Below are 18,697 nucleotides of genomic sequence, written 5' to 3' on the forward strand. Positions count from 1 at the left end.
TTAAAAAACATACTTATGCAGCAGACTAGCCATGTAAGACTGAGAAACTCTCTGTTCAGAGTCCTGTAGATCATCTTAAGTCTGAAAAAAAAATGAAATGGAGCTTGTTTTACACCATATGCCAGTCTTCCAAAGCTGCTATTTACACTGACTGTAAAACTAAATAACATGCAGTGCTCGAAAAGGTTTCCATCTTTTACTCACTATGGTTTTAGTTGTTAAACTAAAGAGTTTATAATAAAAGATGCTCAGTGTTTTTTCATTATTCTTTCTATATATGCATAAGTGTTGTGGTGTGAGCTCTTGCATGATCAACAATTACACCACCAGTACTGTAATGTCTGTGATGAAGGAAGTATTTCATATACTGCAACAGGTAATTCAGCACAAAGCCACGAGCTGAGCCTGCAATCTCCTCTTTTAATACTTTACGTTACGCTTTCACATTTACGTAACTCTCCATAAAACAATTTACACAATAAAAATAAAGACAGGTTATGATATGTTTTTTAAGATTAAGTTAAGATATTCACAGAGCCTGAAAGTTCTATCTTCTATCTAAATATCACACATAGCATAACTGGAGAATTACTTAGAATTAGGTCTTGAATTAATTTAGTGTGATCAATCTTATTTTAGATAAAAAAATGCATTCATAAATACTCCTGAAATATTATAATGGATTTATCTGTTGCATTAAAAAATGCTACAGGTTACAATTAACTATTACTTTAGATATAATTGTATTTCAGTCGACAAGGCTGGATTCAGTATACGCTGTTCTTAGTAGCAAGTCTACTTGAAATATATACTGAGCATCTGAAGAAACTTCTGATAGCAACAAATCTGCAGGTTAGATAAGATAAGATCACTTTATTAGCCCTATACAATTTCTTGAATTAGGAATTTGTCTTTTCGCATACCCCAACTTACTCACAATGAGACACACAGACAGGGAGAGAAGCTGGGGTCAGAGCACAGGGTCAGCCATCGTACAGTGCCCCTGGAGCAGTTGGGGTTAAGTGCCTTGCTCAGGGACCCAACGGAGGATTCCTCTGCCAGCCACGGGATTTGAATCGGCGTCAACTTAGCCACAGTCCCACTGCTCTGCCCCCATCACAGGTTATGATGTGGAAAATTACAGCTGTATTTGTAACAGGTATATTGACATTATAATGAACAGAAATGGCGTGGGTAATATTAATTATAGTTGTCATTAACAGGGTTGATTGTTAGGGAGTCCACTGTGAAAATCACAAGCTAATAGTGTCCATGTTTAATGCTGCAAGCAAATCAAGTTATACATCTGCAATGCATGCTTCACGCCACGTTTCAGATGCTGTCTCTCAGAGCAAGTTGGGATATGCGAAAAGACAAATTCCTAATACAAGAAATTGCATATGGCTAATAAAGTGATCTTATCTTTTCTGTCTTGTGGGATATTTTCCCATTCCTCTTGTAAAGACTGGACAGGCATGTGCCTGTTCACTAGTTTATGAGCCTTAGATGCCACTTGTCATCCCAGCTCATCCTACAAGTGTTAATGGAGCTCATGTCTGGTGAGTGGAAAAACCATGGTTTAACTGTTCCATTCCTACCTCACATTAAAGATCTTGTTACATGAGCAGTAAGTGTCATGTCAGGGAGAGCAGCAAGTGAGGTTCCAGAACTTGATCTTGAAGGAGCACCGTGCAAACAGGCTGCTATCAATCACTACAAGTGGCGCTTTCAAACAACTAGATACTTATACTCAGCCCATCACACTTGAGCCTCGCATCAATGGTTCATCACACTCGAACTGTATATTTTTCTGCACATCTACACTGTTCACTGTAGCATCATGTGGTCTTCACAAAACCTTGATTCGTCGTTAAAGATGACTTGACTCCACTGGCAAGGCCATCTGAGGCACTGCTCTAACACATCAATGGCATTATTTTCTTGATAGGCAAGGATTAACGGTTCATTTGTGTGTTGTCTTTTTGATTTTCACCAGGATTGATATTCAACAGGTTAAATCACCTTACCACCTGTGCCTAATCATTCTCCTATGAATAAAGTGATTTAGTACGTATGCAACAGTAAGAGTCTCTAGAGTGTACTGCAGTCAGTTATGTTCAATTAATCAAACGGATGTAAAAAAAAACATTTATTCAATACCCAAGCTCCAAATTTTATTTTTCTAAAAAAGATGCAAACATAGAGTGGTTTATTTTAATGTTCAGTATTGTTTGAAATTTTCGATACTGGTCTCTCTCATCCTAGCATTAATCCCGCATCAGCAGGGTCCGCTTGTCAGCACGCCCGTCTCCATTTGGTGGAGCTGTCTTTGAGCTGACGTTGCCTTTAAATGCGACCAAGAATATCCCAACCGGCGCGTTGCGCCGCCTGCCGTCAGGGGGGGAGGAGAAAAAAATAATGTAGCCAATTCATAGAGGGGGATTATTAGGAGGCATGGGAAATTTGGCCAGGACGCCAGGGTTACACCCCTACTCTTTTCGAGAAACACCCTGGGATTTTTAATGACCACAGAGAGTCAGGACCTTGGTTTAACATCTCATCCAAAAGACGGCACTTGTTTACAGTATAGTGTCCCTGTCACTATACTGGGGCATTAGGACCCACCTGGACCACAGGGTGAGCGCCCCCTGCTGGCCCCACTAACACCTCTTCCAGCAGCAACCTTAATTTTTCCCAGGAGGTCTCCCATCCAGGTACTGACCAGGCTCATACCTGCTTAGCTTCAGTGGGCTGCTAATTGTAAGATGCAGGGTGACATGGCTGCTGGCACGAAATTTTCGATACTGGTAAAATATTGAAATTTGCACAAGAAGCTTCCACAATGGCTGAGGAAATTAACACTTTAATGTTGGGTTTTTAGCGGATCATTGGAATTGCAGCACACAGCGTCAGCTTTGCCAGTTCTTACTGACATACGGTAAATCCCCACGGACTGTCTTACCTGAGAACTTGACAACAAAGATGGCTTCTTCCTCAGCTCCATGCATTTTCTCAGCTTGCAGATCTGGTGGCCTGTCTTGCGGTTCCTGCAGCAGCTGCACTCCCCACAGTTGATCTTCCTAAGGCATGGCTCACAGACTCCACAGCGCCTCCTTTTCTTCTTGTCCCTCTTCTCCTGGTCGGACGACACATACTGGCTACCGACCTCGGAACTGGGCCGAGAGGTCGACACCCCAGGTATGGTCAGATCTAAGCACCGCAGCTCTTGGCCCATATCAAATGGGGGATTGCTTTCTGAGCTGTAGAGGGATTTATCGTCTGTGCTAACATCTGTTCTAAATCCTGAATCCAAAGCCGTTGCTGACTCTGAAATATCTGAAATGATGTTGCAATGTGGCACTGGGGTCTTACAATGTGGCTCCTGTCTTGGCTCTGGACTTCTAGCACATTCTTTGGTGTCCTCTTTACATGGAGGCCCCGAAACTGACAAAACGGAGCTTGGCAGCGCGGTGGCTGTGGAAACCTCAAGCACACAGCCCTGCGGATGTTCATTGAGAATGTTCCAGGAAGGAATGGAGACATCAGGCGACTTTGGGTTGATTGCATCGGGTTCAGGTTCCATGTCCAGTCCAGGACCCAAACTGGAAGAAACCTCTCGTTGGCTCTCAGCTACTACATTATTATCTTCAGCATTTTTTAAAGGGTCTGAAACACTTATGGCAGAATCAGCCGATTTCATTTGGTACAAGTCAGTGCCTAAATTCAAGGCCTCGTTAAGGTTCGTTGGACAAGAATGCGGTATTACAGTACTGTCGGAATTTGGCGATTTGGGGGGCTCAAGATCCACATGGCTCAGTTTGGTTTCTTGGCTCTGGGAGCTCGTCACAGGCTCCGTTTCCTCTACCATAGAAGGCAATGTTTCGACACATCCTCTCTCTGTCACTTCCGTTTCTATTTGACCTGGGTCTCTACTGACAGAGCAGTCCCCGGAGCTGGGGCACGACACGCCCTGCCCCGTGGCATCTTCCTTCCCAAGCTCAATGGGATGGTGCGGGTCTGGGACATCTTCAGGAGCTCCTGTGCTCCTGTGCTCTGGACTTGCTGGGAGACGGCACCTAGAGTCTGACGTCTGTGTGTTTCTGTTCGGCTGAGGAGCTTGAGGCAGGCTTTGGGAGAGTGGTATGCCTCGAAGAGACTTTCTGCGGCTGGGAGAGTCTTCAGACAAAGCTTGCTGAGGCAGGGAATTACCCTGTTGCCTAAGCTTCATTGATCCTATTACACGAGGGGGATTCTTAATGCTGTTCTGGGATCCTCGTGAGCCTCCACTGCCAGACTTGCTAACCTTAGCACTTCTTAGCTCCTTGGCGGTCTGCTGTCTTTTCCGGCTGATATTTTTAGACCTCTCAGCATCCTCTGTCTTTCTCTTCGAGGGCTTTCCCCTCGTCTTGTTAGAGTTAAAAGTTTGTCTTCTGGCAGCGAGAATGTTTTTCTTTTTCCCATTGCTAGCTTGGCCTCTAGGCGGCGCTTTCTTGGTGGATTTGGAGGAACGAGGCATAGCTGGACTTCGGGAGAAAGGAAAGACGATTTAATGAGAAAGCAGGCATGAGCATGAAATTAGATATGATTTCAAGAGTCGGGTTTAGCTTCCCAGGTTGGATTTTTTCTCTGAAATTACAGGGCCTGTTTCATCTCTGCACTTTGGTGAGAATTCTGGAGGAAAGAATGCAAAAAAAAAGTGGTTTAAGAGAATGTGTGTTTGGACTAACTTAATACTAAACAGTATGTGTTCACAAACCCATATACGTATTAACACACTCACATTCACCTTGTTTCTGTCCATTAACATCCACTACTGTTGCACAAAATGTCAGTAGTGTGAAATACACACTGTCATTTTCAAAACGGAGTTCAGTGCATTTCAACTGAAATATTAACTGACAGCAAAAACTACTAATAGTCAACATTATGTAAATATTTTGCTTCCTTAGCTTTTGTTTAACACAAATGAAGGAAATACTGCAGATGACTTTTTAAATAAAAGCTATGGGATTTACTCTTAAACTCTATCGATAATGCTTACGTATTTAGACGTTTCAGCTTTTTCGATAAGCAAAGAGAACTATAACTTAAACTAGGTGATCGCAACCTTTTAATTGCCTACCTTTTGAATTGTAGAAAAGTTATACATTTAATCAAATTTTATCATGAATCCTCCACGTTTCGTAAGCGCTACAAAACCAATCTCACTTTAAATAGGAATTATTTATATTCGTCTCACATTTGTACAAACCAGGGCTAAAGAGACAATGTAATGCAGCAGGCAGAGTGTGCATGTTGCTTTAAGAAACGGAATGGAGATGGACCGTGTAATGTGGGTATTCACCCTCCAAACGGTCACAACGCTGCACACCCTGTCAGAGCGCTGACCCGTGAAGAAAAGACACGCTCGACCCCTGTATAAATAGGAACATTCAGCTGACGTCAAGTACGAAACTGTGCCTCGTGTACTGGAAGACTTTACGTCCAACTACTTTTTTTTGTTCGATAAACTCACTTTTAGAACACTAACAAGCGGTTAAAACAGGTTTTCCTTCTACAGCATTTAAGCCCAGCGATTCTGCGCATAGACAACTTTTGGAGAGGGTTTCACGCCGTTGCAGTTCACAAGTTTTTTAGCACCACGTCTGACATCTGAGGCACTGCGTGGTACACAGTTCCTGTACTTGAAACTAAACCTTAAGCCGTTCTGACAGCCATACGGAGTTGTTGTGAATTGTGACATACGCTTTGTACTTATTTTTTTGTTTTGTTAGAAAAGAGAGATCAAATAAGTTACATACCAGAAGGGCAGTTGCACTGCCTGTATTGCTAATAATACTCCCGTCTTGCAAGATACGGTTGATCCTTGTATTTTTTTTTCCTTTTCAAATATAGTTGGCAGCACCACTTGGATAAAATAATACATGAATGCAAACCTGCGATACTGTGTAACTAAGGTGATTCTTGCAATAAGACCGAACATACAGCCAAAATGTGAGTAAAAACCATTGATAAAAAACGTAAATTCTCCCAATAACCAGTCTCTTCAAGGCAGCCCCTCTCCCAGACAAGACCTATAGTCTCGAGTCGACTCGGCTCTTTAATGGACGCTTGAGGGAAAGAGAGAAAACCTGGAACGGAATCGTGAAACCACTACCGCACCATTATTTAAAAGCAATTTTCTCCCAATAAACAGACTCCTAAAGGCTCACAAATGCATGTAGATGTCTGTGTGCAGATTCCAAATGCCCAGACCCATATTTATATTCTTGAACATTTAACAGGGAGGGGGCCACAAACAGATATTACATTTCTTTTTAAAGTAATGTTTTTTTTTCAATATCAAGCAATGCGAGTACATGCTCATAAATACTTTTTAAATATAATTTGCATATATTCGTGACAACTACGCAGAACCTATCCAACAGTCCATCGTTTTCTGAGACAAGAAAAATGCACCTGAACGTACAGTAATCTTGAAGAATAACACTTTGCCACTTTTGATTGACAGTATGTCTAATAATATGTATGAACAATGTTTTTGTTCGAATGTTTTCTCCTTTTTTATAAAATGATGAGTAATAGCTAGAATAAGTTTCAACAAATGATTTCACACTCAGCTGACTGGCAAGCCACATTTTTACACCATTATAATAAAGAATTATAGCATGCCATATAAAGATACAGTATGTTAGGACATATGTATAATATTAGTTCAGGTATACACAATGGAAGAAAAAGTGTAGTAGTTTTGTAAAATATTATGTGCCACATCACACCGTTGTGACATTACAGAGAACGATTTAAAACATACTCCATGGTGCAATATGGATATCTCCAGTTGAGTATTGTACAATGTCTCTAGGCAGGGAAATGATGAAATGATACATATAACTGGAGTAGTCCATGTGTTCACCGACTGGTAGAACCATGTTCAGCAGTTGTTATCCGTCACTAGACAGTGCTTGTATTGAGATAAGCATGTAATGATGAACGTCTAACTTCTGGTCTTAACTTTAATTTTGGTAATGCCCTTCTGTCAGTGTTCTTGCCTGGAAAATCAATAAGTTACAGGACTGTAACATTTCATTTTGTAGCTTAAGTGGTGCATTGTCAGTTGCAGGGAATACAACAAAGTTACCATCTGGTCCCTTGAAAGACAGCATGTTATTTTTTTTTAAGAGCAGCAAGTCAGGAGCAAGTCGACTGCGCATAAAAAAGAAGGCCAAACCCTTCAAACCTTATCTGAGAGCTTCCCCTCTCAGGGGTGAGAGGTAAAAAAGGCGCCGGTTCAATCCACAGGCCCGGCTTTGGTTGAGATCCGGCGGTACCAGAGGTCTACAGAACTGCTGTTATGCAAGGCGCCCTTCCCCAGAGTGGTGAATGAGATGTGTCAACAAATGTTTATACTGGATTACAGGCGTTGCTGTCTGTCCTGTAGCCCGGTTGTTCAAGACGCCTACTGTACCTGCGTTCAACCCACACCAAGAGGGTTACCCTATATCCCAAAGACCTCCGATTTTCCTGCCGCAAACGGGGCACCGAGGACCGCATTTTCTGAACTAGGCTAAGGCGGACAGAGTACAGCAGGACAACAACTCTTGCCCTTGTCCGAATTTAACTGAAAAAATTACAAAACATTTTATTAGTCAGGGCTGTCGCAGGCGCTCTAATGGTATATATGCAACAGGTTATATTATGTTGTTTTTAAAAACAATTCTCTGTTTTTAAATCTGAAGTGTTATAATGATTTTTATATTAAGTAAATATTTTATTGAAGTTTATTTCGTAAACAAAACAATCTAGTCTTTCTGTATACGAAGAATCCTCTGGGGGCAAAATGTTGAGAAGGTGGTTTCTGTCTTGTGTCCCCTGCGTTCTTCACAAAGTCCAATGTGCTGCTGCTGTAGCATTATTAATCTGAAACCCCTTACACGTTAAGTGGGCTGGAGGCAGTATCGGTGCGAATAAATATGAATCGATAGCACTGATTTCAAACACTTAATGCAGTAGTGTGTCCCTTTATATCACTACAAGGTTGCTGAATCACGGAGAAGCAGGTTACTTCTAATTAACTTAAACGGGTATAACATTCAGCTACTGCGAGGAAGTTGTACAAAGGTTGACCAGATCTAACATTTCCCTCTACAAGCCACAGAATCTGACAAGTTGCTGCTTTTCCGTTTAAGCAATCGTATAAAAATATATAGTCCAAGCAATTAACAAAAAATCATTAAACAATAGGTACACCGTACATTTTTACTCTATATTCGATCACAATTTTTCAGTGCACACAATTTCTTTTATTGATATACAAATTGGGGTTTATAGCATATCTATGAACGCACACAGAACACAACTCATATTGCACATTAAATTATACACTTTCGGATTATTAACTGGTAATTATATGACATTGTCGGATATTTCAATATATATGTCAAGGAGGTCTTTTCACAGAACAAAGCATCTATTTTTGTAGGATGACGTAAGAAAAAATGTCCCATTTCTTTATCTTTATCCAGTACAGTGCTTCATATTTCCTCCGCTTTGCTCAAAGCAAAATGTTCATCATCTGTATAAAATATAAAATGATAAAAACATAGTGTTTATTCCTGTTATCTTCCCATTTAAAACATCCAGAAGATTTTCAGAGAACATTTCAAACACACTTTTAGAGTACAGCTGCATTTAGTTGTATTAGGTATTACAATTTCAACTATTGAACAGGTATGGATATGTATTTTAACAATATACTGTATGGCTATTATGTCACGCATATTTCATCTGCTGGTACAAGCGCAGTTAAACTTATAAAACTAAAAGGAAACTAACCATTTACGAACTAACTCTAAAAAGTAAGTACAGAATCGCCTTCTGTGGGGCTAGTTAGTACAGTCTTAGGTCTTAATAAAGTACACTCTATCATCTTTTCAAAATTGGGTTATTTCAAGGTGATTCGATGAAAAAATATCAGTTTATGAAAGTGGAAAAAATCTCAAAAGGTCAGAAAAGGTTCGGAGAAAAATGAACAGAAGATTTTTCTGTTTTTTTGTTTGATTGAAAAGGAACGGACGTGAATGAACTGCTGTCCTTGTTAAAAATGACTAACTCGCCATCATTGTGACGGTGTTATGACAGATACGGTGTCAGCTTTATATGGGCTATCCTCCAGCAATCACGATTTCGGACTTTCTAAGCAGAAAGGCGGTAAATGATTAACATCTTCAGAAAAATGAAGAAAAAACGCTATGGTTTAAAATAGTTGTGTTAAAACACTAGTCTAGAGTTAATATGTTAAAAATACCAGCTACAAAAATTCAAACAATTAAAGCTCTCACGTTGCTTTCGGCGTCTCCTCTCATGCTTTGCGGAAATGAAAACGGAAACCGTGGTTGCGCATTAAAAATGCGACTTGACGAACGAAGGGCATATAGCTGTTTGTGAAACTCACATGGTATTTATTTAAAAAGACTAGAATAGGACGGAGTTTACAATAGATCAGCGGAATGGGTTCATAAAAGACCTGCTTATACTGCTATCCCTAGTTTGTGACGATGCACAGAAAGAGGAAGAAGGTAACACGTTGTGTAACTTCGTGTTGTTGAGAACTGACCTTGCGTTGCACAGCTACAGCAACGAAGAGGTGTACCGTACGGCACTGGCATTTTGTAAATATCTCAGCAGTCCGAGTATTACAGGAGAACTGTCTTTGGAAAACGGTACGCTCTATTTTTCTTAAGTTCTGCCTTTTGTCCAGGCCATTCGTGATTGTGATCGAGCATGCAGCAGTCTACGTTTAAAATGATTGCTTACATCGGACCAGTGTAGTACAAGTATTTACGAGACGACATGGCTAACGTTGCATGCATTATTGCACAAAAATGAAACGAACTGGCACTTCATATTTTATTTTCGCCTTACGTATTCTTAGAGCAATGTTGTGTATGTAAACAAGTAAGCAGAGATTCTTGAAAAGCAAACGGGTTGAAATTGAGTAACTGGTTACAGATCAGGTAATACAGTATGGATCCATGAATTTACAGTGAAATCCAATTTTATGATATCCGTCTTACTGCAGACACTTCTCTAAACATGTTAACCATTACCAAGGTAAAACTGAGTAACTCCACAGAAAAAATACAAAATAAAACAATGGTAGAAGTCATTGCAATCCTGTAGAAACTAGTTAAAGACACTTAACCAGCAATTTCACTCAAAGCATTTTTAGTATGCGGCCTGAAAAATTATCAGAGCTTTGTGGTCTGTTTTCCAAGCACAGGATTTTGAAGCGTGGAGCTGAGCCATAAGAATTTCTGCTGCGGCAGAGAGGTGTACAGTATGTTCAACACACCCACACAGTAGCCTTCAGCAATTCAGCAACTTTACTTGTCTCCTCACAAGTATAATATGGTGTACTTTGAATCTGATTGTTATTTTAAAGCGAGGAGAGCTTGTATTGGTTGCCAAAGTATGAAAAAATATGAACAACAAGGCCACAACCTTGTCATGTGTATTTGTAATTAGATAAGGTCCTGTGAAGGTTGCATTTTTTTTTTCCAGATAGGCCTCACTGAACCATATTTCTTAAATCCTCTGCACTTATAAGTGACCTATGATTATTTTTGAGAAGATGCTACAAAGTCAGTCTTTACAAGTACAGATGTTGGCTCATTCAGCCGCAGTCTGTTTGGCTGAAGTGGAATGTCTTTTGCTGTTGTCGCTTTAGGAATTGTGGAGGACATGGATTTCTGTACATCCTGAACTATTGCAGCAATGACTACTGAGGCATCTGTTTCAGCCACAGCCCAGTCTGGGCTGCCCAGCCCGGCTCGGACAGACTATTACTGGATCCGCTCCTTCATTTCAGGAGGTAAAATAATTTATTTTTCAGAATATTTCTGCAGGGTATAGCAGGCGGCAGCGTTACGTGTGGGGTTTGCATGTTTTCACTGTGATTGCAGTGTTCTCCAAGGTTTTCTCCCACCTGAAAACATGCCGACCAGGTTTGATTGGCTATTCTTAAACGTGTCCTTTTCTCTTTGGCCCTGCAATGAACTACTGTCTTCTGTAGGTGCTTACACAAAAAACAGAAGGTTACTGATGATTTAACTACCTAAATACTGATAATCATCAAGTGAAAATCAGTCGCAGCACTATTACAAAAGTTTAAATTTTGGGATCTGATGATTGTAATATAATAAGTGAAGTAGTTGATGAGAAAATGACTGTGATATATGGTGTCATAAAATTAAAATAAATTGGGGCGATGTGGTGACTCTTGTGGCTAAGGATCTGCGCCTGTGGCTGGAAGATTGCTGGTTCGTATCCCGCGGCCAGCAGAAAAAGAAAAGCCTCATATTGGCTGTCACATGTCAGCATGCAAAAATCTCCCCTGCAAATTGTATCCATGCACAAAATGCACCTTTATAGAGGGACAAGTGCATGTGTTTTTAAAATCTTAGTCACAGCTGTGTACACGTATACCGCAGGGCTGGAATTCCAGGCTGCTCTGTTCTGCCTCCTCCGTGCATCACATTTCTCAGGGCATTCCTCATTGCAGAAAACGAGAAAATTGAGAAATTATTATAGAAAAAAATGTCTTTACCAAAGCAGATTTATATTGTAGGATCCAGATTTATTTTTTCCCATCATTTGTTGCAAATGTTTATCCAACAGTTTAAGTGATCTCTGGATGTTGTTGTAGATATTAGACTGTTAAGACAACTGAAGAAGATAAGAGAGCCGCCCGGGAAGTGAGATAATAATATCATTTCTTGTTTTTGCAGTTTTTTTTGCAAACTATGCAGTCTAGTGGCTTGAAGTAGGCTTTGTGCTCAAATATATATAAAGATGCTGCCTGTCCTTGGTCAGTAAGATAAGGGGCATGTATTTGGTAACCTGGCTGTACTCCCAGAACATGAAAAGAACTAACTGTTGTCTAGTCTGCAACTTAGATATAATTAATTGGCATGTGTTGCTGTCTTATCATTTGTTTAGAATGTGTCATAGTAACTCCATTTGTTTTAAGGTATAAAAGACCATCTTCAGCTACTTATTTTTTAAGTCTGGTGGTTGCAAGCTGGACTTCCATATGCATATGAATAAAGAGACTTCTGGTTCACAGACACCTGAACTTTGTCATTTGTTTGACACTACACAACTAACTGTTGATATTTTGCATTGTCTTTAATTTTTATGACTGCTATCTTTTTTTTTCTCTATTTTTAATATATATTATTCAATTTTAACATATGATGTTTTTCTACTCCATAATGTTCACAGGTGTAGCAGGATGCTGTGCCAAAACAACCATTGCGCCTCTTGACAGAGTGAAAATTTTATTACAAGCTCAAAACCCTCACTATAAACATCTAGGTGAGTGATTATCCGATGACTTAATGGCATATTGGAATTTTTGTCGATTAAGATCTAAAGAGAATGTGTAGTTCATTTTAAGATCAGTTTTTTTAGCACTGTTGTTATTCAGGGCAACATACAAAATGAACCTTTCTTGTATGTCAGCAAATTTTTATCCACCAATCCATTATCAGAAAGCTGCTTATTCTTGGTATGATTTGTGACAACTGAGAGCCCTTCCTGAGTTCTATGAGAGTACTTTGCCCTGGGTAGGATGACAGGCCAACCATAGTGCCCTTACAGAGTCACGCACAAGCACACTAGACACAGTGAAGGAACACTAGTTTAACCCAACCAGAGCCAGAGCACCTGGTGAAAACCCCCACAAAAAGATGTGTGGGAACAGGAAAACTCCCAATCCCGGTGTGGAATTGAATCCAGAGACCAGGAGCTGTGAGGTAACAGCTGTAAATACCATGGGGCCTTTTTTCACTCCTGGCATTCAAATTCACTTGTACTGACAGAACTCTGGCAGGTCCTTAGATGACTCCTTTGTATATAGTTTGTTTTTTTTCTAGAATATCTGAAGGCAGGGTCTGAACTGCATGACTGTACTCAGTTAATCTCAGATCTATGGGATATGTTGTTGAGCTCATGTAGCCTTACTAGTCCCTGCAAATTAATTTCCAGAAACTAGGTTGCATGCCTAAAATTTCATAATGCTTTTAGCAAAAAATTTAACTTCTTTTTATGATGTTTATATGACTTTACTACATAAGACTGACAGTACAGCAACTTCTGTTGTCAAACACTGCATCTACAAATTAGACCTAAATCACTGTGTTGTGTTGATGATCACTGCAGTAAGAGTACACCTGATTCACTAAAGTTGTGGAAATTTTTAGAGACAAATGTAAGCTCTCATTTGTTAAAATATTGGTTAAGGTAATTGTGTTCAAGAAGCCATGCATAATAAAATCCTAAATGCAACTCTATAAAAGGGACTATTAACAGTTACTGTACGTTGCAATATCAATATCGTATGTAGTGCTTTGCAATGATAAATTTATTGAACGTATTCGAAGACTGTGTCTGACTGTCTTGCTCAGGAGTATTTGAGACACTTTGTGCTGTGCCAAAGAAAGAGGGGTTCCTTGGCTTATACAAAGGAAATGGAGCTATGATGGTCAGAATATTTCCTTATGGAGCCATTCAGTTCATGGCCTTTGACCATTACAAACAGGTATGTAGTTATAGTACTGATGCTTTTGTCACAGTACTATTTTGTATGATGGTTTAGCACTGATTTGATGGAAAAATAATTAGCTTTATAACTTTAATCTAATAAATATGAAAGGATAATTATCTGTTTTTTTAAAATTTAATGAAACATTTTAAATATTTGTCCACAACGACATTCACAACAAATGCATAATTTGATTCTCCACAGTTTCTGAGCAAAAAGTTAGGCATCTCGGGACACGTTCATCGGTTAATGGCGGGATCTATGGCAGGTAAAAAACTTTGTGTTCAATTTTATGCAAGTGCTGTCCTCTGCATGTACGTGAGTGAGAACCTTTTGGACTCAAGTCACCTGGTTTGATTCTGATCTTTTCACTTAATGAGAACTGATGAGTGGAGATGTTATTGCGTCACCATGCTCTTTTTGAATTAGAATAACATGACATAGTGAGTGTTGTTTCCAAGTCATCTCACAAAGAGACTGACTTTAAAGTACATTTCTATCTCTGTTACATGCCTGTAAGCATATTTCTGTGTCTTTTAATCATTCTTTTCTGTAATGCGCTGCAGGCATGACAGCAGTTATTTGCACTTACCCACTGGATGTCGTCCGAGCCCGACTTGCCTTTCAGGTAAAGGGGGAGCACAGGTATACTGGAATCGCCCACGCTTTCCAGACCATCTACAGACAGGTAAGCCCTGGGGAAATAAAATGTGCTACACAAAGCACCTTTTTAAGGATTAGTTGAGTGGCACTGGCGTTTCAAATGTTTTGAGCTTATCTGTGTCCTGTCTCTAGTATATCCAGTCATTTAAAACTTTGGAGCTTCAGTACTTTACCTTAGTCATGCAAAAAGCATGTATAACATGAAACATCATGTGTTCTCTGTAGGAAGCAGTGCCTATGTGTTGTGTATGACCCTATGTATTTACAAGATAGACATTTTGAACTTGATGAAGGTCGCGCTGTGTCTCGTTGCCTTTCACACTGGAACAGGTTAGACACATGATGATGATTTGTTGAAACGTGAATGTGTTATTTGTTTTTTTGAAGGAAGGGGGTGTCTTAGGGTTTTACAGAGGTCTAACACCTACTATCATAGGCATGGCCCCTTATGCAGGTGAGCGTATTTTCATATTTGGAGTTACAGCAGGGACCGTCAGAGCTTAGAAGCCAACTCTTTCTGTAATGCCATTTCCTCTCCAGGCTTCTCCTTTTTCACCTTTGGCACGCTGAAAAGCTTGGGACTCATCCATGCTCCAGAGCTCTTGGGAAAACCATCCTTGGACAACCCCGATGTCTTGGTTTTGAAAACGCACGTGAACCTTCTCTGTGGGGGGATAGCCGGAGCCATAGCACAGACAATCTCGTGAGTCTTGCGCTTCATCTTTGTTCTGTTGTGTAGTTTTGGCATCTGTTGTAGAACAGTGTAGGCTGGGGTGTTACAAAAACACCAGGCAGAAAACTAGGGTACAGGAGAGGAGGTAGTGGGTTTACTTCCTGTTTGTGTTAGAGATACAGCCAGAGTACAACCTACTGTATGTACTAAGTGCAACACGGATGCAGCTTTGCCTGGAGGCAGACATGCATTATTTCAGAACACGCTTGTCTTTAACCAGACATCTTTTGTAGGTATCCCCTGGATGTGGTTCGCCGTAGGATGCAGTTAGGAATAGTCCTCCCTGATTCTGACAAATGTCTGTAAGTAGCCTCTATCTTTCATGCATTTGTAAAATATGCAGTACTGTAATAAAGTGATCTAGCTCTGCAGGTATATTATATTGTACTTTATTAGTCTTGTACAATAATTCTTTCTGTGCAGTTCACTGGTTGAAATTCTGGCAGTCAGAAGTTGACTAAAAATCAAAAGACAGGTTCATGTTTCTCTTTCTGCAGTTATATTGATTTCAGAGCTTGTCCTGCACCTGTGGTGTTGCTGCCTGGCATGTTTTTCCAATTAACGTGTATCTTTAACCTCCAGTTATAAAATGGGAATACTATCACACACCCCAAGGAAAATGAGAAAGCAAAATGTATGATTTACCTGCTTTGTACACAACATACAGTTGTTTCCTATTCCTGTGATGCTTTTGATACCGGGACAGGCAGCAAGTTGCTCTGAAACTGAGACCTGTTTTGTTTTTTCCAGTACTTTGACCAACACCCTAAAGCACGTGTACAAACAATATGGAATTAAAAGAGGACTGTACCGTGGCCTGTCACTGAACTACATTCGCTGTGTGCCCTCTCAGGCAGTGGCCTTCACCACGTATGAGCTCATGAAACAAATACTGCACCTCAACTGAGCACTGGCTCTTACAAACATGGAGAAAACATGTACTAATTTCTTCCAGCAAAGCAGAACGACTGTTCTAACACTATCGAATGCAGCTTTAGAACCACTGGGTACCAGGCACACCTGCCCTGTTTTGAAGAGCACAGCTGGACTTGCACTGTAGGTAACTGATAAGTTTTTGCAGATGTGGGATTTTACTTCAACCTTTTTCCCTTCCCTATTTATTTTTGTATAAGCAAGAAAACACCATTCAAAGTGGAAACAAAATCAAAACTGGCTTATGCAATCAATGATAAGAAACCTGGCATTAGTAAAGTTTCAGTGTTCCAATTTTTTTTTTTTCATGATCTCCAAATGTAATACGTTTTACACCAACAGAACCAACATTGGACTCATTGCCTGTTAATGTCTTTTACTTCTGTGTAAGACTTATTTAATGGGACACTGTTTTAGTGCCTTCTGTAGTCACAGATATAACTCCTTTAAAACCTTCTTTATTTTCCCATTTGTTTATATCTTTTGTGCTACAGCTGATATGTCTTTCAGAAACAAACTACAGACACTTGAAACGGGAGCAGTGGTCTCAATCATTAATTGACAGAAAGTACAGACTGATGTCTGACTACTTTTAGATTAGTACGATTACTTGCCTTTGCAAAACCTGAGCAAAGTAACAGTTAACTGTTTGTTTACATAGATATTTCATGTGAATTGCCATGACTTTGTAACTGTAATTAATATTTTATTTACACATAAAAGCTCTAAATATTTTGTCCTTTCAGTCACATTAAGCCCAGATAGCCTTACTTGTCTTTGAATAATATTTGTATTGTTATATGAAACATTGATTTCTGTCAATTACTGTCCTTCCTCAAGAATTCTGTTCTTAAATCAAGGCATGGAAAACATTAATACCCCAGACCAAAGACACCTTCAAAAACTGTAAGTTAATAAATTAATGTAAATCTTGGAAGGTGTCAGCACCGTTTGGCTATAGTCTTATACAGCAGAATCAGTTTTTCAAAGTTTGAAGATATTACATTGTCCTGTATGGAAAGTTTTATATATTTCCATAGAACAGTTCTGTCTTTTCCATACTTTGACGAACAACATTCTAACGAACAATACAAAGTGCTTAAGGATAGCTATAGGCTCAGGATTCAATTACAGGTGTCATCACAATGATATTGTACTGTTATATAGTGAGCTTCAAATTAACTGTCATTGAGTGATTTATCAATTTAATGTTGGTGAAAAGTGACTAGTATACTATGGAAGGCCTAATATAGGTCAGAAATAAATTAAACTAAAAACAATCACGTATTACAGTTTAAGTATTTAATGATCAGCATTTTCTTGTTAGAGGCTTCTTGCTTCAGCTGAGTGAACACATGACACTTTTCACAGATTTTTTTTATTTGTAATGGAGAAGTCATTGTTTTTACCTTAGGATGATATTCTTGTTGCCCACTAGAGGACAGTATTGGTACTTCTTTGCACTATTTTCCAAATCATGAGGTGTAAGAGTAGCGGTTAAATTTAGATTTTATTGCAGTCCTTGATTATTCTTCTTTTCTAAAGGAGCATATTGATTTTGAAGACATTCTATGTCTGTTTTAAATGCAGTATGAGCTTAGTTGTATCTGTAACCACAGTAGCAAAACTCCACTTGTTTTTTAATGTTCAATCAAAGCAAGTTGACATAATTGAGTATCCTTTACAGCTTATGACTTTCTCAAATGAAATACTTATCTCTGTTCTCTGTTATGAAACAATACTATTTAGATGTGTTCCTTTCTGACCTATGTCACAAATTTGATGTATGTGCTGTATGTGTGAACCACTATGTACTGGTGTTTTCTGAAAAGAAAATGGCATCACTATATCAGGCTTTTGGATTGTGTGAAAACAGGAATGTATATATTTGTAGTGTGGTATGTAATACATTAAATATTGTAAAATTATTTCCAAAAACATGACTGGCCTCAGAAGTGGCTTCACCATTAAAGACACTCCTCCCCAGTGCTAGTTGCGCTCTAGAATGTTCTAGGCAGGCTTGTGTCACTATCCAAAAGTGACCAGCCTTCCTTAAGTGCTGGTGGGCAACTTGCCGAGTGCCACTAAAGGGTCTTGTGGGATCAATCTGGCCAGGATTCACTCAAGCGGCCTGCTATGGTGAATGCAGTAGGGAGCCAGCTTTTGTCTTCATGGTGTCTAACTAGCTGGAACATGGCTGAGGCCATTGTCAATGACAGGGTGGGAGAGGATCAGTCTTCCTAACGCATACTAGGCCATTGGCACCATGCACCATCTCTGATATTTTATACCATCTCATACTGGACGAGTTTCTCCGCCAAGTCATGGCTGAACCTCTGTTACTGGGCTGCGGTGCCACGACCAGCAAGTCGGACAGCTCTGCCTACACTTCCTCATTCCCCGTGTGCGGTTGTAGGGTTTGTGCTTGCAAACCGATGTGAGATGTGAAAAGCGCACAATTGGCTACTCCAAATCGAATGGGTGTCTCAAAAATGATTAATTTATTATTTAATTTAACAATTCTGATTAAAAAAACAACTGTTGTAAGGTCTAGGACTGTCTCTTCTGTGAATAGCTTTCATCTGTCCAAGCAGTCCAGACATGATTGTATTTAAATGTGACATTGAATAAAAAGCTTTGATCAACCTATTTTTCCCCCACTGTACTTCATTAGATTGCTACTTTTTCTGAAAAGTGTTAAAAGTCTAAAAAGATGAAAAAACCGATATATAAAATTATTTTGAAAACGTTCATCTACAAAA

The 18,697-nt window shown here is 39.6% G+C and overlaps 1 protein-coding gene across 2 annotated transcripts; it reads left to right on the forward strand.

Moving 5' to 3' along the window:
• The first annotated feature begins 9,369 nt into the window (after positions 1–9,369).
• Positions 9,370–18,584, forward strand: slc25a16 (solute carrier family 25 member 16). 2 transcript variants are annotated; one of them, XM_088915606.1, is made up of 10 exons: positions 9,370–9,722; positions 10,730–10,873; positions 12,286–12,378; positions 13,470–13,603; positions 13,811–13,874; positions 14,173–14,294; positions 14,657–14,723; positions 14,810–14,972; positions 15,236–15,304; positions 15,753–18,584. In XM_088915606.1, exons 2-10 carry the CDS (start codon positions 10,777–10,779, stop codon positions 15,907–15,909), a joined length of 966 nt encoding a protein of 321 aa, XP_088771732.1. In that variant the 5' UTR covers positions 9,370–9,722; positions 10,730–10,776; the 3' UTR covers positions 15,910–18,584. The 2 variants fall into 2 exon arrangements, with proteins under 2 accessions (XP_088771732.1, XP_088771733.1); XM_088915607.1 differs by having other exon boundaries at positions 9,405–9,578.
• Positions 18,585–18,697: the final 113 nt, after the last annotated feature.

The sequence above is a fragment of the Atractosteus spatula genome, chromosome 5, assembly GCF_055471065.1.
Source record: "Atractosteus spatula isolate fAtrSpa1 chromosome 5, fAtrSpa1.hap1, whole genome shotgun sequence".
NCBI lineage: Eukaryota > Metazoa > Chordata > Actinopteri > Semionotiformes > Lepisosteidae > Atractosteus > Atractosteus spatula.